General features: G+C 50.0%; 6 protein-coding genes and 1 long non-coding RNA gene across 16 annotated transcripts; 4 read left to right on the forward strand and 3 right to left on the reverse strand.

Annotated features, from left to right (window-relative positions):
- The first annotated feature begins 216 nt into the window (after positions 1 to 216).
- On the forward strand, positions 217 to 6799 carry LOC136187236 (zinc finger MIZ domain-containing protein 1-like). Of its 3 annotated transcripts, XM_065974797.1 has the most exons (19): positions 233 to 367; positions 424 to 648; positions 1099 to 1144; positions 1509 to 1751; positions 2085 to 2130; positions 2275 to 2334; positions 2402 to 2561; positions 2613 to 4066; positions 4133 to 4262; positions 4318 to 4432; positions 4489 to 4584; positions 4643 to 4748; positions 4805 to 4947; positions 5008 to 5075; positions 5134 to 5202; positions 5265 to 5353; positions 5410 to 6026; positions 6079 to 6207; positions 6261 to 6799. In XM_065974797.1, exons 4-19 carry the CDS (start codon positions 1515 to 1517, stop codon positions 6357 to 6359), a joined length of 3618 nt encoding a protein of 1205 aa, XP_065830869.1. In that variant the 5' UTR covers positions 233 to 367; positions 424 to 648; positions 1099 to 1144; positions 1509 to 1514; the 3' UTR covers positions 6360 to 6799. The 3 variants fall into 3 exon arrangements, with proteins under 3 accessions (XP_065830868.1, XP_065830870.1, XP_065830869.1); XM_065974796.1 differs by lacking the exon at positions 424 to 648 and having other exon boundaries at positions 217 to 367; XM_065974798.1 differs by lacking the exon at positions 424 to 648 and having other exon boundaries at positions 217 to 367; positions 5268 to 5353.
- LOC136187237 (PAX-interacting protein 1-like) lies at positions 6701 to 10534 on the forward strand. 6 transcript variants are annotated; one of them, XM_065974805.1, is made up of 23 exons: positions 6701 to 6895; positions 6944 to 7078; positions 7134 to 7177; positions 7319 to 7382; positions 7440 to 7553; positions 7608 to 8088; positions 8150 to 8229; positions 8286 to 8384; positions 8447 to 8584; positions 8634 to 8755; positions 8808 to 8890; positions 8948 to 9055; positions 9117 to 9172; positions 9237 to 9265; positions 9313 to 9394; positions 9461 to 9529; positions 9578 to 9775; positions 9833 to 9913; positions 9971 to 10015; positions 10075 to 10153; positions 10208 to 10268; positions 10336 to 10374; positions 10456 to 10534. In XM_065974805.1, exons 1-22 carry the CDS (start codon positions 6701 to 6703, stop codon positions 10352 to 10354), a joined length of 2382 nt encoding a protein of 793 aa, XP_065830877.1. In that variant the 3' UTR covers positions 10355 to 10374; positions 10456 to 10534. The 6 variants fall into 6 exon arrangements, with proteins under 6 accessions (XP_065830877.1, XP_065830876.1, XP_065830872.1 ...); XM_065974804.1 differs by having other exon boundaries at positions 10443 to 10533; XM_065974800.1 differs by having other exon boundaries at positions 10208 to 10374; positions 10443 to 10533.
- On the reverse strand, positions 9054 to 9811 carry LOC136187242 (uncharacterized). Its single transcript, XR_010669895.1, has 3 exons — positions 9589 to 9811; positions 9459 to 9514; positions 9054 to 9385 (listed from the first exon to the last, which is right to left on the reverse strand). It is a non-coding gene; the product is annotated as an uncharacterized lncRNA (long non-coding RNA).
- On the reverse strand, positions 10428 to 12130 carry LOC136187239 (uncharacterized). Its single transcript, XM_065974807.1, has 3 exons — positions 11425 to 12130; positions 11299 to 11353; positions 10428 to 11241 (listed from the first exon to the last, which is right to left on the reverse strand). Exons 1-3 carry the CDS (start codon positions 11866 to 11868, stop codon positions 10517 to 10519), a joined length of 1224 nt encoding a protein of 407 aa, XP_065830879.1. The 5' UTR covers positions 11869 to 12130; the 3' UTR covers positions 10428 to 10516.
- On the forward strand, positions 10541 to 13309 carry LOC136187240 (uncharacterized). The gene is made up of 2 exons (XM_065974808.1): positions 10541 to 11953; positions 12004 to 13309. The coding sequence occupies exon 2, from the start codon at positions 12127 to 12129 to the stop codon at positions 13192 to 13194; it is 1068 nt and encodes a 355-aa protein (XP_065830880.1). The 5' UTR covers positions 10541 to 11953; positions 12004 to 12126; the 3' UTR covers positions 13195 to 13309.
- A 351-nt stretch (positions 13310 to 13660) lies between these two features.
- LOC136187019 (progesterone-induced-blocking factor 1-like) lies at positions 13661 to 19633 on the forward strand. The gene is made up of 20 exons (XM_065974523.1): positions 13661 to 14189; positions 14350 to 14469; positions 14527 to 14660; positions 14708 to 15002; positions 15054 to 15175; positions 15236 to 15334; positions 15389 to 15705; positions 15780 to 15870; positions 15934 to 16036; positions 16087 to 16217; positions 16273 to 16357; positions 16409 to 16510; positions 16560 to 16908; positions 17594 to 17825; positions 17882 to 18343; positions 18394 to 18435; positions 18494 to 18579; positions 18760 to 18833; positions 18883 to 18972; positions 19034 to 19633. Exons 1-13 carry the CDS (start codon positions 13674 to 13676, stop codon positions 16632 to 16634), a joined length of 2190 nt encoding a protein of 729 aa, XP_065830595.1. The 5' UTR covers positions 13661 to 13673; the 3' UTR covers positions 16635 to 16908; positions 17594 to 17825; positions 17882 to 18343; positions 18394 to 18435; positions 18494 to 18579; positions 18760 to 18833; positions 18883 to 18972; positions 19034 to 19633.
- Positions 19634 to 20318: 685 nt separating this feature from the next.
- On the reverse strand, positions 20319 to 21907 carry LOC136187020 (ficolin-2-like). Of its 3 annotated transcripts, none has more exons than XM_065974524.1 (5): positions 21795 to 21907; positions 21616 to 21747; positions 21510 to 21563; positions 20608 to 21458; positions 20319 to 20539 (listed from the first exon to the last, which is right to left on the reverse strand). In XM_065974524.1, exons 1-5 carry the CDS (start codon positions 21873 to 21875, stop codon positions 20401 to 20403), a joined length of 1257 nt encoding a protein of 418 aa, XP_065830596.1. In that variant the 5' UTR covers positions 21876 to 21907; the 3' UTR covers positions 20319 to 20400. The 3 variants fall into 3 exon arrangements, with proteins under 3 accessions (XP_065830596.1, XP_065830597.1, XP_065830598.1); XM_065974526.1 differs by lacking the exon at positions 20319 to 20539 and having other exon boundaries at positions 20924 to 21066; positions 21192 to 21458; XM_065974525.1 differs by having other exon boundaries at positions 20402 to 21458.
- Between the last annotated feature and the right edge of the window lie 243 nt (positions 21908 to 22150).

Raw genomic sequence — 22150 nt, forward strand, 5'->3', positions numbered from 1 at the left:
CCGTATTTCCGCGTACATCGCTTTCGTTTATTTTTTTGCCCAAAAACGTTTTTCCATATTTACTGTCTGTAGAATTCGTTTTAGTTGCCGTGCCGTTCGTGCAGAAAGAGCTAAAGACTCGGCGTCCCTCGCACGCGCCGCGGCGTCCAATCAGCTACAGTGCGTCGTTGACGAATTAACAACTCGCTACCTAATTGGCCGAGAGCTGACAAGCTCGTCACACTTCCGCCAAGCGCGAGAGGCTATGAGACCGCCCACACGAACGCTGGCCGTTTTCCTCCTCCGTTGATCTTACGCGGCTAGTTTGCGTAATTTTTTCGCGTAATTCACCTGATCGGTCGAAAGTCCGCCATTTGCCACTAACGAGGTGAGAACACAGAAGCCGCTTCCCTTTCGAGAGAGAGAAACAGAAGCGTTCGCCAGGCGCCCCGTCATCTCGTGGGAAAGACGCGACGGCGAGCCCTTCGCCTTGTGTTTGTGTTTGTTGGAGAAACGAACGGGCGCTAAATAAAACTTTCCATCGCGTTCGATCACGTGGCATTCCCCCCTTTTCTTCGCGAGCGAACGAAAGAGCGAACGCGCGAGCGAAGTAGTCAAGGAAGCGCGCTTCGACACACCGTAGGCGGGAAGCACGTCGCGCTAAACGCGGTGAGAGAGAGAGAGATACGCGATATAACGGGCCTCCTCTCGTCCCGATTCCTTCGCAAGAACGATCGCTAACGGGGGCCCCCTAATTCTCGTTTGATTCGTCGAACGGTCCAATAGCCGGATAAAGGTCGTATTTCGGAAGCCGCTCGCCGCGCGGCCGCCGAATCAGCATCATGGCGGAAGCGTTTTCTTTGTGCGCGATCTCCGCGTCTGTGATGATCTCCCCCCGTTGCCGCCCGAAATTCGATTTATCGTTTCTCTCGCTACGCGCCCTGGCGTCAATCCGCCGCGACTGGTTCGCTTGCGGGATCACGAATAGGCGCTTAGAACCGGTTCGACACCCGAACGCGTTTCTTTTCGTCTCTCGGAAAGAAACGCGTCGACTTGGGGGGTCCCCTTTCGTTCGTCGCTCGCGATTGATCGACTCGCTTCTGACGCTCTATTGTCTAGTGCGAGCGGGTGACGCGAAGGACAGACGATCGACGAGGAAGCGAAGGTAACGCGATTCTACGCGCCCGCGATATCGAACGTTCTTCTTTCTCTCTAACCCTCGTCACGCGATTGCCCTCCCCTAAAAACGCTTCGAACGCAACCCACGGACGTTGTTTCGCGGTCGTTTCCGTACGCTTTCGCGCTCGAGATCGAGATTGTCATGCAAAAATTGCGGTTTGACTGAAAGGGGCGGTCCGTCCTCGACGAAACGCCGGGTTCGTCGCCCCTTTCGGACACGTACGCGTCAGAAAACGACATTCGAAGCGCTAAAAAATCCCCGCGAAGCGATAAATCGCCGCGACGATAACAATCGACGACACGACGACAACGATCGACGAGTTTTTATTTATTTTTCTAATTGTACCTAGGAGACGATGCAGCATCCGCCCGTTATATCCGCAGCGGCCGGCAACGTCGCCGTGCCGGGCCCCGGCGGCGTTCCGACGATGGAACAGCACATACAACAGACGAACGAACGTCTCCAGTGCATTCATCAGTACTTGGAGACACAGGCGATGTTCGCGTCGAGTGCTAAGGAATTGCTCGAGTGGTGTCGAGACGAGCGCGCCTTTCAGAAGCCTTTCGAACAGGGTCTCATGGCATGTCTTACGGTCGGTGGTCGCGGGATCGAATCCCGAAGAGCGCGATCCTTTTTCTTTTCTTTTTTTTTTTTCGTGCGCGGGGAGGGGTCGCGGGATCGAATCCCGTGCGCGATCCTTTTTCTCTTTTTTTTTTTCTATTTGTTTTACTGTGGTACTTTAGTGTAGTAGGATGCCCTCTTAGGACGCATTAGACGATCCCCCGTAGGAGATATCTCTGTCGTTTTCTTACTAATATCTTTGAGTGGTTGCTTCCTTGATGAGGCGAAACCCGGTCGAGGAATGCGTTCTTGTCCTTTGAACGGTTTCTCATCCTAATAGTCTCTAACCGGATTCATATTTCAGGTTATACACAAAGTCGCCGGGCAACCAGGATACGACTTGAATTTAGGTGAGACGCGCTCTTTTTGACCGTTTTTTTGGAGGGGGTTGTGGGTGTCCTATATTTAGTGTATTGAGGTTTAGTCTCGTCGCGCTTCAAATCCAATCAAGTCTAATTCACTTGTCTAATTTGTGTGTGTGTGTGTGTGCGTAGCCTATCGCTTGATGGCCGTGTGCGCGTCCCATCGCAACAAACTGACGCCCAAGTTCTCCTGTAAGTACAGTAAAGAAATAATATTGATATGATTTTCCGATTTGATTTTCTTTTATATTTTTCCTAGCATTGCTCTCGTCCTGGTTCGACGATCTAAGTCGTTTGCAATTCATGAGACAGCAGCAGGGCGGCGATATTATGCAGGCGGACCGAGTTCCGCCGCCGCAGCCCTTGATCTCCGACTCCACTATACCGCTTCAGGAACTCTCTCACACCCCGCGTCCTAGGTGCGTAACCCTTCTCCATATAAGTCTTTGAATTGAACGCTTCCTCTCTAGTACTGTCAACTGGCAGGGAAATCACATCCCCCCGCCCCCACCCTCGCAGCCGCCGCCGCCGCCGCAGGGCGCCGGTCCGCACAACAGCCAATCGCTATCCATCGTCACAACGGTGTGGGGCGGCGTATCGGCAACGCAGCAACAGCAGCAGCAACAACAACAACAGGGAGCGCCGCTGCCGCTCTCGACTACGACTACGTCAACGTCGGCGGTTTCATCAGCGCAAATGAGCGCCCAGCCTCAGCAAACCGGTGCTACAGTGAGATACGCTCCCCCTCCCCCGCCGCCGCCGCTGCCACCGCCGCCGTCGTCGGACAATCCGATGTATCAAGGAGGTTTTGCGCCTGGGAATACGAGAGGAAACGGTCTGCCGCCACCGCCGCCGCCTCCCCCTGACGGCACCGGTCAAGCGTCCGGTGGACCGGCGGCAGCGGCGGCCGCCGCCGCTGTTGCTGCCGCCGCCGCGACGGCGACGGCGACGGCGACGGCGCATGCCACCGCGCGAATTCAACAGCAGGAGGAAGAGCGACGGCGATTGGCTCATCAGGCGCACGTGAGCGGACACGGACAGCAACCGGGATCGTATCCCGGTCCCGCCGCGTATTTTCCGAAGCAGTATCCGGGACAGGGAATGGAACAGGGAATTTATCCGCGTCCGCCGCCGACGGGTCAACCGAGACCGAATCAGCCGATGTACGCGCAGCATCCGACGTGGCAACAGCAGCAGCAGCAGGCGCAGCAATCTCAGGTGCCCCCGCCCCCGCCACAGCAACAAGCAGACCAGCAGCATAGACAGCAGGGAATGAGATCGTTTCCCGCGCCGTTCAACCGGCCCCAGCAATTGACGTTCGGCTATTCGGACCAACAGCCTCTCCACCAGCAACCGTCTCCACACGGCTACGGTCCGCCGCCCGGCCAAGGCATGGGCCAATCGTCCGTTTTCCCCCAGATGGCCGGCACTCCCGAAGGCATTCCGCCGGGTTTCCCCGATCCGAATCGTCTTCCGCCGCAGCAATTCATCGAGCGACAAAAGCGGCCGTACGCTTCGGGTCCCGGACAATACGGGTACGGTCCGCCGCCGCCGCCGCCGCCGCCTCAACCGGACGCGCAACAAATGGGTCTCCCCGGGCAACCGCCAAGCTACATCGCAACAGCGCAATCGCCGCAATTCGTTAAACCGCCGAGCTATCCGTCGCCGTTTATGACGCAGGGGCCGCCGGCGGCGCCGCGTCGACCGTCGTTGCCTCCCTATCCCGGTCCGGGCGGCGCACGAGCTCCCATTGGGCAGGAACCAATGGTCGGAACGTCGACTGCTCCGTACGGTTCGTCCGTTTATAATCCGCCTCCCGCCGATCAGTCGGGGATGATTAATCGACAGCCGCCGCCTCCGCCGCCTCCGCCGCCGCCGCCGTCTGGGGGACCCGAAATCAAGCCTGAGCCCGAAACGAAGCCCGGTAATAATTTATTGTATTTTTGAGAGATTCACGCGTGTATGTTGTTGTTGTTGTTTTTTTTTCTAGAAACGCTTCGCTTGTCTTTTCCCGTGCGAGACGGCGCCGTTTTGAATCCGTTTCGGCTTCAGCATAATTTGTCCGTGAGCAATCACGCGTTCTTTTTGAAAGATCAAGTGTACGGAACTCTCGATTCTCGGTCAGTATTCAGAGCAAAGTTTATTATTATTTATATATTATTATTATGTATTCAGCTCCGATCTCGAATTGCAATTCAAGTGCTATCATCACGAAGATAAGCTCGTTCAGACGAATTGGCCGGCGGCCGTGAGCGTGAGCGTCAATACGCATCCGGTTCACATCGAAAGGGTACGCGTGATGACGTCACTGAATGCGTAACATATAGTCTCTTTTCTTTTTATTAGGGAGACGGACGGTCGGCTCACAAGCCGCTCTACATCAAGAATTTGTGCCAGGCTGGACGCAATACGATACAAATTTCCGTGACGGCGTGCTGTTGCGTAGGTTTTGCTTATTTGTTCTTGCGCGTGACGTTTTATTTCTCTTCTCTCTCTCTAGTCTCATCTATTCGTCCTCCAATTGGTTCATCGTCCCTCGATTAATTCCGTTTTGCAGAGTCTCATCAAGAAGCGTCTGCTCGCCGTCGATTTGTGCATACAGAAAAGTCAATGAGATAAATACGTTTTGGGGAAAAAAATTTTCATTTCTCTTTTTCTCTAGTTCGAGCCAATTTCGCTGCGACGAATCAACTTGGAAATCAAACGGGCGTCGAGCAGACGAGCATCAAAGTGTCGCTCAAGTGCCCCCTCTCGTTCCGACGAATCACGTTTCCGGCGAGAGGACGAGAATGTCGACACGTGCAGGTAAGAAGTCCAGAAGAGAGACAAATAAATAAATAAATAAATAAATAAAAATTATTTCAGTGTTTCGATCTTGAGTCGTATCTTCAACTGAATTGCGAACGAGGCACGTGGAAGTGTCCTGTTTGCAGGTGCGTGCTTACACTGTATGCGTTGATGACGCGTTTCTTATTTTTTTCTTCCTCATAGCAAACCGGTGTCTCTGGAGTACATCGAAGTCGATCAATTTATTTGGGGAATTCTTACGACGATTGGAAAGTGAGAGTGCATGCGATACCGCATCATATGTATGATGACGTCACGCCGATAATTTCTTTTAGAAGTAATGACGTAGATGAAGTTATGATCGATCCCGATTGTCACTGGAAGCCCGTCACTCCTCTAGCAAACGTCAAATCCGAGCCAGACGGTACGCGTTTTCATTCATCAACTCTCGTCTTATAGTTTGATCGTTTGTGCGCGCAGATGCCGGCGTCTCTTTCGCCAAAATGAGAAAACTCGACGACGATAGCAACGTCGCCGGCTTTCGCTTTCCCGATCGACGTCCCCACGGCTCCGGCGCCGGATTGCCCATGCTGTCGGCGTCGGCGGCGGCGTCGACCGGACAGCACCCGCCCTCGTCCGCAGACTACAATCACCCTCACTATCAGACGTCGGCTGAGTCTACTAGCCAGCAAATGCAACACCAACCGCCGCCCCCGCCCCCGCCAGAACGTTTCCCCCCACCTTATCAACGCACTTACTCTCCGCGAGCCGCACAGCAACAGCTACAACAGCAACAGCAACCAGGTCCTCCACCAATGTTGCCGCACCAGCCTTCGTTGCAGCAGCAACAACAACAATCGCAAGCGCCTCCGCCTAGCTTGCCGTCTGGGCCCAATTTTCAGCCTCTCATGCCGCCCTTTTCGGCGAAGAAAGTCGATCAGAGTGGTTCCGGCACGCGAAGCGGACCCGGAACTCCTCTCGGTCCGGGTGGCGTCGGCGGAAGCGGGCAACAATTGCCGGCGCAATCGGTCGGAAGCGTTCCGACGACGTCGACTCTCGCGGACGGGGAGAGGATTGGGAATCCTGGAACTCCGTTGGTAAGTGTTATTGACAATTTCTTTCTCAGATTTATATATTTATTTCTTTTAGGTTGATATTGATCCTTCGACGTTTTGCACGGGCGGACCCGGGTCCAATGCGCCGCCGAGCAATATTTCGGTTACGGCGAACGTTTTGTCCGTGCGAAATTTTCCGTCCGCCGATGACGGTGGAATTGACGTAAGAATAATCAATTTGAGAGAAGGAATGAATTCTATTTCTTTTTTTTGTAGCTTTTAGACGGTAGCGAAGATCTCCTGGGAGATCTTGGCGACTTGGGCGATTTAGCCGACGACAGCGAAATATTCAAGATCTTTGATTCGGCCCCGTAGATTGAAAAAGATAGGCAGCACGAAGCAGATGGTCTTTTTTTTGTTTATTGAGAAAAATGGAGGCTGCTGGTCGGGTTGAACAGCCGCCTCAGTGATTTTATTATTTCCCGACCCCGCCCTTCGCTCTATATTCCCTTCAGCCTCTCTCTGTGATTTCGTCGTCCCCTCCCTGCACTATTATCTGAATTGGTATAGAATTGAAAGAAGGTATAGATCCAAATTTAATTGCAACTATTTGTGGAGTATTTTACATCCGTTATTTATTGTTTTTGACTGCTAATTCTCTGAATGTTAAGGGCTAGATCTATTTTTTACATTAGCTAGAGGTAAATTCGGTAGGAATGAGAATATGTGACTGTTCTAGCCGGCGAACGTGTAACGCGCTTTTAGAAAATTATTTTGTACTTGTGTATATATATAGGCTTCCTTGTAGTTGTCTATTCGCATCCGGGAACGTCGTCATTGCAGCAAACGTCACGCCGATGAACTTATTCGCTTCCGTGCGCTTCTTCCTCGCGTGCGACGGAGAAGAAAAGGTTCGCAAAGGAGTGGGAAACTCGTACTAAGCTCTCCTTCGTCGTCAGATCCTCGATCTTCTCGAAGGAGGCGGCGCCGCGGAAGAATTCACTCCGACGAGCGACGAAGTGACGCACGTCATCGCGTCCGTCGCCGAAGCCTCGTCTTTGGAGCGCACGAGCTCGAACGCCGTCGTAGTGACGGTAGAAACGCGCTATATTAGAAAAGAAAAATATTCGCGGTTTCTTACGTTTCTAGCCTGAATGGGTTACGATGTGCGTCAAGTGCAATGCTTTGCTCAGGTAAATAGAGAAAACGCGTACGCAGACCTCTCTTATAAGGGCCCTCACACATAAATTTTAGTGACGAGATTAATTTAATTAATTGATTAATTTAATTAATTTACCTAATTAATTAATTGAGTAAAGATTGATTCTTTTTAGACCTGAACCGTTTTCTCCTCGACCGAATCGTCTGTTTTCCGGGATCGTCGCGTGTCCGTCGCAGGTACGAGAATTATTGACCTTTTTTTAAAAGTCCATACTTCAGTTTTCTTCCCTTCAGATGTCCGATTTCGATAGGGATGCCGTATGGGCGATGATAACGTTCTACGGTGGCCGATGTCAGGCGAGATTCGATTCAAATTGTACGCATCTTCTAGTGCCTCGTCCCATTGGCGTGAGTCGCGCGTGCCAGTCTTCGATCGGAATGCTGGACCGCGTTCTTTCGTAGGCCAAGTACGAATGCGCTCGTCGACACGACGACGTCGTCAAAATCGTGACGCCGGATTGGATTGTCGCCAGCATCAAGAACGAAAAACTCGCGCTCGAAAGCGATTTCGTGCCTACGCTTGAAACGAAAGATCGTGACGTCGGCGGAGATAAAGGAACCAATGGCGACGACGAGGAACCTAGGAAGAGTCCGGGGGGAAGTGTCGATGTCAACGGCGTTGTGGGGGAGGAGGAAGTCGAAAGAGAAGAAGCGATTGCTGTCGTCAAGGAAACGACGGGAACTGATCCTGTCAAAGAAGAAGAAGAAGAAGAAGAAGAAAAAGAAGAGGATGATGATGAGAGCGTTTCTTGTATTTCCTACCAGAAAATTCCGGATATTGACGATAAAGAAGCAACGGTTGTGCAAGTAACGAAACCAATGTCGTCACCAGTGACTACGCGCGTAGACGAAATAGTTGTTTCACCGAGGGCAGAGACTTCAGGTTAGAACAGGACTCTCGTTCTTTTTGTATGAAGTTGCAATAACGTAGCGCGTGCTTCTAGCCTACCTAGCCGGTTGCGTCTTCGTCATCTCCGACTACCAAGGATTCGTCGACGCGGAGACGCGGTTGACGTGGAAAAAGGTAGGATAAAAAAATACGTCTTTTTTTCTTACTCGAGACGCTACGCGTACGCGCAGCACATAGCCACGCGCGGCGGAACCGTATTGCCGAACTACGACAAGTGGATGTGCACGCACCTACTCGCCTGTCACCAAAAGGGAAAACTCTTTTCGAGGGTACATAAAGGATAAGGGGGCCCGATATTTGATGATATCTCTTGGGTTCCTTGTTTTTTCAGGCTTTGAAAGATCGAAAGAAAATCGTGACGATATCTTGGCTCAACGACGTTCTCCTGGCCGAGAAGACGTTTCGACCAAACAAATCCCTTCACCTACCCGTTCCGTTTCCCGTCGCAGTCACCGAATGCAAAGCAATGGTAAACATTTTAAAATTAGTCAATTAGTCTCTAGACTCTCTCCTCGCAGATTATCGCCTATAGCGGATACAAGGGATCGGACAGGGACTACGTACGATCGATGATAATGACGTGCGGCGCAAAACACACGCTCACTCTATCCAAAGTCAATACGCATCTTGTCTGTCACTGGTAGGTCGACTTGGCTCCTCCGGTCTCTCTTATCAACTTATTTTCTTTTCAGCGCTGAAGGAGTCAAGTATGAAAAGGCGCTTAAGTGGGACTTAGTCGTCGTGAATGCCAAGTGGCTCGTCGACATCGTATTGAGTAATATAATATACACGGACAAGCGTTTTGTCGCGACAGACATATGCGTTCTCTAAGCGGGAAAGGTGCCGGACGTCAAAGAGCGGAGATACGAAGTGAGCGGCGTGGCTGTCGAAGGCGAATTAGAAATAAATACGACCGTACCGACGGTACGACAGCTATTAGGTAAATGCACTTTTCGACGAAGAGGAGGCTAGGTTAGAATAACACTTCCTCGAACGCGCAGCATGCTGGGAGACGAGCGGAGACGAAGAGTCTCGAAAACGGAAACGAAAAAGAAATGTTAGTGTCGCCAAACATGTATTATTAAGTATATACTTCCTTCCTATGTATGTTTTGACTGTAGTCGTCTGAAAGCGATGCGAAGACTCCGAAGTGAGGATGTTTTTCCTACCCTTAGACTTTCTATCCCTTCCTATTAGGATTTCGGAATCGGAATTGACTCCGGTTCCTCGCGTCGTCTTCACCGGTCTCGAACGACGCGAAGTTCGTCGTCTAACCGAGGTAAATTTAAACATAAAAAAAACATGTAAATAGACAACCGCATTTTCACGTCGTCTACACTGACAGCTGCTTGTCAATATGGGTGGCACTGTGGCCGACTCCCCGGCGTCGTGCACGCACCTGATAGCGCGAAAGGCATGACCCCTCTCTTTCCCCTAATATAACCTAACGTTCTCGCGATAGGTTAAGCGCACCTTCAAATTCCTCTGCGCCGTCTCCGTTTGCAACTACGTCGTCACGCCCGATTGGCTCGTCGAGAGTTGGAAGGAGCGTTGGCTTCTCGACGAGAAGACGTTCGCCTTGCGCGACGTCGACGCCGAGACGACGATGAATTTCTCCCTCGAGACGACGCTACGAAACCGCGATCGTCGTCTGCTCGCCGTACGAGAATGTGTATATATGGTCGTCTCGCGGCGCTTTGGAACCCGGGCGTTTTAGGGCTCTTCGTTCTACGCCACTCCCAACGTTCAGCCGGCTCCATCCCAGCTAAATGTCATTGTCGAGTCGGCTGGTGGAAAAGTAGACAGAGAGTCGCGCATGGGCGTTGTTTAATTCTCTCTCTCTCTCTTCCCCTAGGTCCTGACGTCGCCACCCAGCGTGCGGACGTCGAAAGGTGACGAGGTCAGGTTGTTCGATTAATTGTTTTATTTCCGCGCGTCGACGTCTGATTGCGCTTTTAGAGTTCGCCGCCTTGTCCCATTGTTCTTTCGTGTCCCGAAGACCGCGAACGGTGTCGGCTATTTTGGCAGAATGGAATTGGTATTTCCTATTAAATTAGTCAGATTTTCGTCTCCATTTGCGCTCTCTTATCAGGCGTCTTTGACGTCGATCTCGTCCTGGGCGGCGTCCTGCGTCAGCAATTAAATTTCGACGAATATCCTTTATTAATTTCCCCTATGGAGTGCACCTGTCCCCAAGGATTCCTTGACAGTTCTCTGCACTAATAGGATGGTCCCTTGAAGCCCGAGCAAGTTGTACAGGTGCGTTCCCTTAAGCAGACACCCCTTTACCTAATTTAATGGACGGATCCATCTTACGCCTTAACTAGGTCTTTTATTTAGAGCGTTAAAGAAGTACATTTTGTTTCGTGTAAAAGTGAGCAGCAAGCCAAAAAAAAAGATTTTAATAACTTCCTAGCAGGTTTTGAACGTGACGCTCGAGGACGAGCTCGAAGAAGAGTTGGCCTCGCGTGCCGCCGCAATCGGCGTCCACGTAGCGGTTTTTTATTGCCATTCCCACCTGATGCCATTTCTCGTTTCGGCCGCTCGCCACGCGGCAAATGAGCGGCAGACCTCGCCGGGGGCTCGAAGCCTCCGCCGATTCCGATTCCTCCTCGACGTCGTTTGTGGCGACGACCAAAAGACGCTTTCCGCTGCTTACGACGCAATTCGATCGATTAAGAACGACCGGGTAGACGTAGTTCCGCTTGAATCCAGTCGCGGTGGTCCGAGTGAGGAAACATTTTGCGTAACCTCCCTCGGGTGGTTTTGACGATTTCATCACGCAGAGAGGCTGTGTCATCGTCGTCAGGGCGGCGTCGATCTCCAGCAGAGCGAAACCGTGACGAATTCGTATCGTTTCGACCGAATAGCTCGCATTGCCGACTTTGACTTTGACGGTTGCCATGGCAACCACTCCCGCCGCGTTCGTCAAACATTTACCGGAGGTAATAACCCACTTGGGCCGGACGACCGCACCGTCGCAGGCGACCGCGCGACCGGCGATTCGAATCGTCGCGTGCCAGGTCATTGGATCGTCGGTGCGACCGCACTCGCTGTTATCATAGGGGCCAGATGTTGGAGTCTCCGGCTGCGTCGTGGGCGGAGTCGGAGTCGTCGTTTCCCGACCTGCACAAAGGGATCTCGAATTGGAACAGAAATTCTCGCGAAAACAATACGACTGACCTCGCGTCAGGCACGCGTTCGCTCTCAAGTTCAACTTCTCCCTAACGACATTTACCTGTTGAACAAACAAGATCGTGTAAGAAGAGCCTCCTTGTCATGCAATACTCGGAAGATAGTGCCGTTTACCCTTTGCAAGCCTTGGTAGACTAACTGACATAGTCGGCGGTTGGGATCGCACGAGTGTAGGAGAAAGGTCGCCCTATCGCCTTCGTGCATTTGCCTCGTGCAGAGACCGGGATCATTCATATTTTCCACGAAGACGTGATTACGCCGAGTGATCGTCGAGAGCGACGCGTTCGTCTTGAGCACGCAGTCGATGCGAAGTTTGGAAGCAAGCGGTCGAGGTCCATGACTCTTCGCCGCACCGTGCGGCCGCGGAACGTGCGTGAGGGAATCGACAAGTTGACCCTGCACGATGATGTCGGCAAACGCGACGAACCTCTCCACGTTGATCGGCCCGCAGTCGTTGCTACCGCGTGCGACGGCGATCACGATAGCGACAAATAGAACGACGATCATTGTGACCTCTCTGTGTATAGTCCTGTGTGACTGGACACTACACGAGTGCATCGCGTTTTTATAACGGAATCCCGCGGTGACCACGCCTCCGCAACCGGAAACGACGCCGTCGACGGCGGAATGCTGGGTGCGGCCGGTAGGAAACCGTGTGTCGTAGTTTGAGAGCTAAAAATTGTCCGCCTTTAGATCCGGCTGTTTACGTACGTCGCTCAGAAAGGAAAGTCTACTTAGTCAAGGTGGTGTGGCGAATGGTGTTTACACAATCGGTTAGATAGTGGTCGCAAAGGAGACCTCCACTTTGCGGTCGAAATGAATCACGATGATATGGAACTTCCTAGGGGGGTACCTTCTATCTTCTCCACATTGATTAGCTATATGCGTGAAGTGGCCGGGACTGTCATTTGTCGCGCAGATTCGATTATGCATCTCCGAGGCCCACGACGGTCGATCGTCATCGTCGCGAGCATTGTTTTGTTTGGGGCTTCCTTTGCTAGTAGCGATGTCGCTGCTTGCTATTACCGTTGGAACGGAACGGAGACCATACTCTTACCCAAACAGACGCTCTGTGCGGCGAACGATAGCAACGGATCCGCCCATTTCCTGATCACTTGCTCGACTACAGGCCACCTAACGACATGCTTTTCCGACTCGTGTCGATGTCAGCCGTGCTTTGTATCGCAACCCGAACGCCGGTATTTATTGCTCAATGGCTCGACTATTTGCTCGTCAGGTGCGTGCGAGATTTGCACGCAAAGGGGGTGGGTCCCCACGTCGTTGCCTAATGTAAACTGTTCGAGCATCGATTGCAATTGGTACGGAAAGTGTCTCGATGGCGCGTTGCCGTGTTCGAATACGACGTTTAATTACGCAACGGGATACGCGCAACCCGCGTGCTCTGGATTCCTAAATGCTCTACCGCTGTTTAGCCCTTTGGGGCAGTTGTGGATCAAAGCAGTCGAAGCTTGTCTTATACGTCAAATTGAGGTGCATCGGAATGAAAGTCACACGTGCGAAGACCTGTGGAATGTTGGATTTGGTAGTCACGTGCAATGCTATTTGGAACCGGCTCCTAACCGTAGTAACGCTTCTTTCTGCGACTTGCCTGCTGATGATATCGTCTTACTCTCTTCTATTGGTTTGAACGTTGTGCTTGGGAATTCGAGAGGCTGCAAGCCGACCAGCGAGCAAGCGCTACAAGTGTTCGAAACGTGCGCTAAACAAAGTCCGTCTGTGGCGGTAAAATTTGCTATCGTCGCAGCTCGTTTGGCCGTCAAACTCCAAACGTGGAGCACGGCTCTGTCATGTCTCGACTCAACGTTCAGAAGTAGTCTACTAAAACTCAGCTACGGCGACATAAACGCATGCAGCAATGAATGAACTAAGCTACAAGCACGTGTCCTTGTCACGTGTGACTGTGGTCTGGTTGGGACTTTTAGCGGGAACCTTGCCGTAGTGGCCAACTCCGCTTTCGTGAGATCGTCTGTGCTCTCTTAGGTCGGTCTAAATCTGCGTTTATGGCTCTTCTCTTTGGCGACGAGGTGACGGAATGTACGCCGGAGACGTAGGAATGTCACTCTTAGCCCCTAAAATTCCTGTTGTCTGCGCGCTTTGAGGTGTACCCCGGCGAAATGCTGGCTGCAAATGCGGGTGTGGTCGTTCGGCGTGAAATCTTTCCTTCTCATCGCCAAAACCCACTTGCTACGACGAACCTTGTCGCGCGGGAACCTGTAGAACTTGATGCCCTTGGCTCTGACAATCGTCGTGGAGCGTGCGGTGCAGCCGAACGCAGACACGACTGAACCATGTTCGAAGAAATACGGGCTCCTACTTAGGTTCCTGACGTCATCGCAATCAAGATGGCGGATGAATTTGAATCGTCTCTCCTTGGCGTATCGTTAGCCACGCTCTCGCACCAGACGTCGCTTCTATCGACCGAGAGCGAAACGGAAACGAGTCTCAACGTGACGCGCGAAGAATTAGACAAGCGCCAGCTCATGCACAGCATTCGTCTCCTCAAACTCGAAATCGCCCAGAAAAATCTCGTCGTCGACAACCTAAAAGCGGAGAACGCAAGTCGAATCGACGAGCTGCGCGAAACGCTCGCCGAAACGACGCACGAAAAGCAAATTCTCCAACTCAAACTCGAAAACGCGCTCGAAGCGCATCGCGTCGAAACGCGCCGACTTCGCGCGCGAACGACGCGCGAAATCGACGCGCTGAAGACGAAGCAGGATCAGCTGGACGTCGATCGATCGAGCATCGAACAAATCGAGTCGGATTTGATTCGACAAATCTTTCTCATCGACGAAGAGGAACATCGCGAGATGACGTCACTCGATCCCGCTTCGCTGACTGTTTCGCAGCGAGTTCAGGTCCGTAATTTAATTAATTTAATTTAATTTAATTTAATTTAATTTAATTAGTGATTAATTGGAAATATTAATTCATTTTTTGAAAGTTTTTGTTATGTGACCTTCCTTTGTCCTATGAGCTCTTCTCTTTCTTGACTTGAGCCTGTTCTTTTCTTTATAGTTGGAAATTTATCGTCTGTGCATGCCTCTTCGAACGGAATGTGCTCAGCTGCGAAATCGTTTGGAGACCGAGTCTGGCTCTTTGCGTGCGAGAGATGAGGAGGCGAAAGAACTTCGACAGGTTTGTTTGAATCTTTTTCTCTTATCCTTGCGTTTTGATTGCACGTGTGTATACTAGGCGTTGTCTGAGAAGTCGGCGTCCGCTGCCGATTTGGAAATGACGGCCAATCGATTTCGTCTCCGAGTCCAAGACTTGGAAAGCCAAATAATGGAAGCGGACTACAAGCGAATAAATTACGACCGAGTGAAGAAGTAAAAAGAAATAAAAAAATTATTTTAAATCTATTCACTCAATCTAGCGAACGAGACGAGCTAGAAAAAACCCTAATGGAACTCCAGCACGCTCATTCCCTATTAGAAGTATCGACTCTAAACGCTGTCAAAGACAAGGAGGCAGCCGAAGAGGAACTGACGAGTCAACGACAGAAGCTCGCGCTTCTTCAACAGGACAAGGAATACCTGACAAAGCAGATAGCAGAGTCGACGAATCGGGCTCGTTTCGCCGAGGAAAGAGCCGAACACGCTCTGACCCATCTCGCCGACGCGAAACGAGCTCGGGAGGAATTGTATGAGAAATTTCTTTCTACGAGGCACGTGTATCGATAATGTACTGTTTATATTTATTGTTCATTTGCGTATAGGGAGAAGTACAGGTCGGATTCTGAGCAGAGATTCGGCGACGAAGTCGAGCGATTGCGCGTCAAGACGAGCGTGGAAATGGATCAGCTGAAAGCGTCGATGAAGGAAATATACGAGAGAGAGAAAACGTTAAAATATGATTATATTAATTAATGCTAATTTTAAGTTAAGTTTTTTTTTCTTCGTAGTGGTCTTCGCGAGGCTCGCGATCTCGCAATTGCGGATCGACAAAAGGCGGTCACGTCTCTTCAAGAGGTCGAAGCGCGGGCAAATCAATTGGCTTCAGAGTGAGTGTCATCTCTATCAATATATGTCCTTGTTATTGAAGTCTTTCCTTTTAGAGTGAGACGACTTCAGTTGCAGTTGGACAGCAAGACGGGTGAATTGCAAAGCGACTTGAGACTAAAGTCGTTCGAGACGGAACGCGCTCAGCTGGTGCTCGAAGAGCAGTCGGTCGGCTTGAAAAAGATGACGTTGGAGAACGAGAAACTACGAGAGAAGCTCGACGTCATGACAAAGGAATTTTACGCTTTACAATCGGCGTCCGATAAGCGAATCAGCGAGCTGGATGCCCGATGTAGTCAGCAAAGAGACAAGCTGACGGCATTTGAGAAACTAGAGACGGAACTGGACGAAACAATTCTCCAAGCAGCTGAAAGTATAATAGGATTTTTATCTCATTTTTATCTCATCAAAGTTTAGCCTATTGGACGTTACCGTGTTTTTTTTTAGTTTCTGACGACGCTGAAGCGGAGCGCGTCTTGTTCTCGTACGGCTACGGAGCAAACGTCCCCAGTACGGCCAAACGACGTTTACAACACAGGTGAGATTTTTTTTTCATGTGCCCAGCGTGCAGTCATGGAATTGTTGGCGTTGTCTCTTCTAGTGTGCATATGGCTCGAAGAGTTCTTCAGTTGGAGAGAACGAATGCGCTGCTGAAGAAGAACGTCGATAAAGGAGAACTTAAAATCGATCAGCTGTCACATCAAGTGAGGATATGTAGTACGATGATGTACGAATACGTATCATAGTTCTTAAGCTTGACGAGAGCAATCATCTTCTTGAGCGATCACAGCAGCCATATAACTACCTTGTCGATACCATACGGACTCGCGATCAACAGATAGGCGTACAAAAGAGACATCTGGAGACGCTAGAGGACGAAGTCAAGTAATTAGTGTTTATTTACACTAGAGCTTAGTAGCTAGGGAATTTTTTCTTGTAGGCGTTTGAAAAACGATAAGGCCGCTCTACTGAAAACAAAGAATTCCCTATCGGCTGATTTAGAGCGACTTCTACACCAGCGAGAAGTGAGGAGAGTTAGTTGATTAATTATTGACATGTCATGAAGACTTTCTAAGGAAATCGCTGTTGTGAGAAAATCTTTAGTTGGTCTTCAAGCTCAGTCTACGTTGTCAGCAGGCTCGGAATATCGTACTTCGAATCCGCCTCCAACAGTTTTTGTCAGTAGGCACTGCATCCCCAGGTACATCTATCTGAGTATCTGTTTAGACCAAAGAAGACGTTCCCAATTGGTACGCGCGACTTCGGCAAAAGCATCCTGGACCGAAGCTCAAAATAAAATAATTAAAAAGATTTATTAATTTAATAAATAGCGATTATTTAGTTTGTTCTTAGCGCTTCTCTTTCACGTTCAGTTTCACGAGATGACGGAGTGCTGGTTTGCAGCACCAGAGATTAATTTCCCTCTTATATCTCTGGGTCCGGTGGACCTGACTCGGCATGTTCAACTGGTTCAACGCTTGCTCTTTGCGCATGCACTTGATCCTTCAATCCTCTATCGCTTTTTTCGTCGCTGTACAGTGAATCGCGCAAGTTGTCTATGGCAGGAAAACATCACGTAAGCATTTTCTGAAAGCGTGTTTTTTCGCCAGATGGGTTTGGAAGCGAGTTGTTGTGAAGAACTCTTCGCTGCACCGCAGGACTCTTCTACGAAACCGTTAAACCTAGTGATTGTAGCGCACAGCCACACTGTAGCTTGAAAATAAGCTGCGATAAGTGCTTGCGAGCAGCAGCGGTCGAGTACCGGGTAATAGTCTATCATTACTAGTAGGGGCTCCCGACGGAGATCCCATCGATTCGCAAAAAGCACCGAAGTTTCCGCTCGCTCACATTCGCACACGGTTTATTTTTTGGCGGTAGCCGTAGGTACAACGCGAAGTTACATCATTCGCACGTGTTGCCATATCAGATCGTTCTTCGCGGCTTCACGTGACTTTTGCGTGCAACAGCAGAATCTTACAAAGCTGCAGGGGCGAAAGTAATTTACTGCACGTGCTGTTGACGTAAACAAGCGTATGAACGTCCACGGCGTATTGAAGGGGTACGCACCCAAAACGCGCGCACACCACGCCGGCCCACCACACCAGCATAGTCTGGAGTTCAGCCCCTTTCACGAAAGAGGCTAGACTCCAGACTAACGCCAGCACACTTCCTAATTAACGCGCGCAAAGAGGGTCTGGGTTTTCGGATTTCCGAAGCACCAATTTTTCATCGGACATTTGTATAACAATTTTTGTGCTTAGATGCTTACGGGGCCAATTTCCCAAAACAGACTACACTACGAGCTATTTTTCAAGAGCTTTTTCGACGACCCGAGTATAAACGGGGGTCCCTGCACGAGTGTGATTGAATACGATATCGGGCAACATCGGATGATGCCATTGCGAAAGCTGCTGAAGCAGCTCAACATCAGCACCCCGAAGCAATGGAACCCTGCGGCTGGGAATTCAAGTTCGACGAAAGCGTCTGGTCAAGGTATTACGCATCTGGCCAATGACTTGGTGCAATAACTATTTAATTAATTAAAATAGGCGTGGTGAAGCCGGACCTTTTGCTAGTCTCGAGTTCCGCCGCGTATGCCACGACGAGCCTACGCAAGGCTTGCGACGCATTTTGGTCTCACGCGACGCAGAAATCGACCACCGTCAGAGACCTCATTGTCCCCCCTCACCACTATTTCATCGCGGAAATGTCAACGCAGTCCGAAAAGATGAATGATATGCTTTTCCAGATTGAAAAAGCTTTCGCTGTTATCGACCACGCTACAAAGAATGGGAATGCCCTATTTTCTCGAGACGCAAGTGAAGTTTTCGCCGCCGTTATTGTGAACGGCCCCCCGCCGGAAAGCTTCGAATCGGAATGCGAGAAGTTCTCTTCACTACTCGACGGTCATAAGGATTCATTTCTTGGCGACGCCTGGAGGACGGGAAAAATTATGTTTTTCTACGTCCCGTTTGCCAATGTGTTCTCGTTATTGAGAAGATTAGATGAAAGTACGTAAGGGTGACTAGAGTTTAGTGCGTTCTATTTTGGCTATTTGTAGAACTTGATCGCAATTTGCAAATGCTTGGAGACATCAAACTTCGTAAGGGTGACTAAAAAAAAGTTTAGCGCGTTGTATATGTATATTTGGCTATTTGTAGAACTCATTGAAATCAAGAAGCTAGTACCGTCGCGTCGAAACCAGTGCGTCATACTGTGAAGAGTCCCGTGAACGCAGCGTGATATGGTGATCATTGTGTTGTCGTCGCGTATTTTTTGCGTGTTTTAAATTAAATACGCGATGACTCTCTGAGAATAAAGCATTATCCTTTAGTTATAATACTGTACATGCATATTTTGCGTGATGGCATGCTACAAGAGCCGCTAGCTAGGCGAAGTTCATGACTAGTTCTGAGAAAATCTTTAGCTGGTCTTCAAGCTCAGTCTACGTTGTCAGCAGGCTCGGAATATCGTACTTCGAATCCACCTCCAACAGTTTTTGTCAGTAGGCACTGCATCCCCAGATACATCTATCTGAGTCTCTATTTAGACTAAGGAAGACGTTCCCAATTGGTACGCGCGACTTCGGCAAAAGCATCCTGGACCGACGCTCAAAATAAAATAATAATAAAAAAAAGAAGTATTAATTTAATAAATAGCGGATATTTAATTTGTTCTTTGCGCTTCTCTTTCACGTTCAGTTTCACGAGGCGACCGATAGCAGGAGTGCAACAGCGCCAACATTATTAATCCACTGCCAAAAAATCCGGCAGACAGGTACAGAAACGATACGAATTTATCTGACATCTGATACATAGTTTCCATGACGACGGGCCCAACTAAGCCGGCCACGGCAAAAGGCAAATGAAGCGCCCCAAGAGCTTCAGTAGCCAAACGGAGTCCAAAGAACTCGTGACTAACCGCTCCAATAACGGTATTGGAAGCAGGCATCACCATGTTATGAAGACCGTACGCAGCCAAGGCGGCGTAACGGCTCCACGATCCAACACTGCTCATGAACCAGGGTAAAAAACCGATTGCGATTGTCTCGATGCCGGTTACGACGACCCACAGACGGGTGGGACCGAGCGAATCGGATACGACAGCGAAAAAGATCGTTCCCACGAGGTTGAGAATCTGCGACGTGAAGGAGAGCAATTCAAGAGGCGGATTCGACTCTCTCCAGAATGCTGTGAAAAGGTCCTGCTCTCGGCTTTCGAGTGCTAAGGGAGGGCCAAGCGATAGGAGACGCACGAGCATTAGAATCCACATTCGTTTGAATTTCAGTACGTTCCACTTGATTTTCGTTGTTTTAGTTCCGGGTGCCGTCACGTGAATCCCATTCTTCCACGGGTGAGTAAGCAATGCTAATATTGTTGCAGTCATCGCTGATGTGACCAGGCCGTATGCAAAAAGCAATGTGCCGCAGTCTATCGCTTTTCTGTTATAAAGGCGCTCGAGTGCTATCGCGAATTGGGTCGACGGTATGGAGCCTACGCTCGCGCCCACGGACACGAGCCCGGCGCCAAGTCCCGTGCGCGCGGGAAGCCACGCCATTGCGCAGTCGTACGCGGGAAGAAGGGCGAGAATTGCCGCCGCGCTGTTCAGCGAATAGGCGACGAGGAAGAGACCTTGTAGCCAAGGTCCCGTCGTTTTGCAGGCGAGTACGGTTGCGCCGCATGTCCCGTAGCTGATTCCGGCGAGAAGGAGCGACGCTGCGACGAACGGTCGCGGGGGAAGACGTTGGATGTACGGAGCAATGACGATGCTAAGAAAGCCGAACACGCCGAGGCCTCCTGCCTGTGCGTAGACTACGACAGAGGGGCTCCAATGGGGACACGACGAGCGAACGGGCTCGATAAGGTAACTCCCCACGTAGCTGAATGCGCCAAGAAATCCAGCTAGTACGCCGGCAATCATTGCTGCCACTAAAGGCGGATTGCACTTGTTCATTGTTTTGTTGGAATTTTCTAACGTGCGCTGGCTTCTTAGATTCTGCGTGATCGAGTCTTCTAGATTCAGCTTCAGTTTTGCTGTTTCTTGTTTTCCTACCGTCGCCATGTTGATGCTAAAGCGAAAAGACGAAGCATAGATAAAGGAATGGACGAAGCACAGCATCGTGACGCGATCTAAGGTGCAACAGACGCGGAGAAGAAAAAAAACGAAGGTTCTTACAGAAATGAACCCAGGAAACTCGGTCTATAGGCCTTTATAGGAAAGATTGACAAGCCTGAGTCAGAAGAACAATGAGGGACTCGGATGCGGAAGTATTTACGTGAGATTTGATCGAAATTTCATTTCCGAATACTTGAGGGTTCCGCTTTTCCAACCAGACCACCGTATTCCGTTTCTACTCGTATACTGATATCCGTTGAGATTAGAAACATAGCATTCATCAAACCACCAAGAACCAAGATAGGAAACGGCGCAATTGCCTTTGAAATTATCATTGTCTTGGTCTTTGGTTGAAAATTTCATTCCGTTGTGCCAGCCAAGTGAGTCGCTGGCATTTCCACTATACCCGCTCACACCCAGAACGTATTTTGTGCTCTCATCGCCAACACTGAAAGTGGAATATTTTGCATACACTCTATTTTCTTGCCTGTCTCCAAGATCAACTCGAAGTTCATTTCCACTGCTACTCAGACTGAGTAGCCAATGTACGTAATCAAGACCCAGCCAAAATTCTCCGCTGATATTTCCAAATCCGTTTTTATATTCATTCCAGCCGCGCCTAAAATCAACAGATTCATCCTGTCTTCGTTGGAAGACGGTCCATCCGCCCCCATCAGTCTCCATGTCGCAAAAGACTCGAATTACGATCTTTTGAGGGCCATAAACAGAATAAACCCCACTTACTAGACTGGGGTCTCGTTTTAGTAAGCAGGAGCACTGGCATTCGTCGTAAAGAATCCGTTTTTTAATTTCTAATAGTTCTTTTCGTAGTTCTTCAATCTCCTTGGTTAGTGTGCCAGGTGAACCTTTTGGACCGGGCAATCCTCTTTGTCCGTCGCCACCTTTCGAACCATTTTGTCCTTTTTGTCCAATTGATCCTTTCATTCCCACACTTCCTGTCTGCCCTTTGTCGCCTTTTGGTCCGGCCTTACCGTAAATTCCGGGTAGCCCCTAGATTGCAGTAGCTTTCAAAATGACCCATGGCATCAAGCTGTGCAGCACCTTTGAGCCGTCTTCTCCCTTAGGACCAATTGGTCCAGGAAGTCCTATCAACCCCTAGTAAAGTCTGAAATTATCTCAAAAACACAGGCGTGTACGTTTATAGTACCGGCTTTCCTGGAGAGCCATTCTGTCCCGGTGATCCCGCTGGACCTGGTGATCCGTTGTGTCCCGGCACGCCAGGGTGACCTGGGTGACCAGGATGGCCTCGAGGCGCAATGCAGGAGACAGTGCACGACATCTCACAGACGCATTTAAGAACGAAGAGTCACAAGCTTTTTTTCTCACCTTTGAAGTATCACTTTGACCTGGTAAGGCAAAAACAGGGAAGAAAAGTGCTGATAAGATCACTCTTTGTAGAAGAGCCATCTCTTCGCAGTCGAGAAGAATAATGCACGTCTCTGCGCAAGTTCACTCTCCAAATGTAGGATGCACGCAGCTCACGTGCTACAGCTAGTCTAAACTATAAACACAGAGTCTCGTATTTCCACCATACACTGTATGCAATTTCTCGTGGTACTGTAACGTTCAGTTGATGTGAGGCTTAGCTGCTGCCAGTGAGTGTAATCATAGCCCAACCAGAATTCTCCACTGACATTTCTATGTCCGTTTCGTTTCGCGATAAAGAGAGAAACGTTTTCATC

This window comes from Oscarella lobularis, chromosome 5 (assembly GCF_947507565.1).
Source record: "Oscarella lobularis chromosome 5, ooOscLobu1.1, whole genome shotgun sequence".
Taxonomy (NCBI): Eukaryota; Metazoa; Porifera; class Homoscleromorpha; order Homosclerophorida; family Oscarellidae; genus Oscarella; species Oscarella lobularis.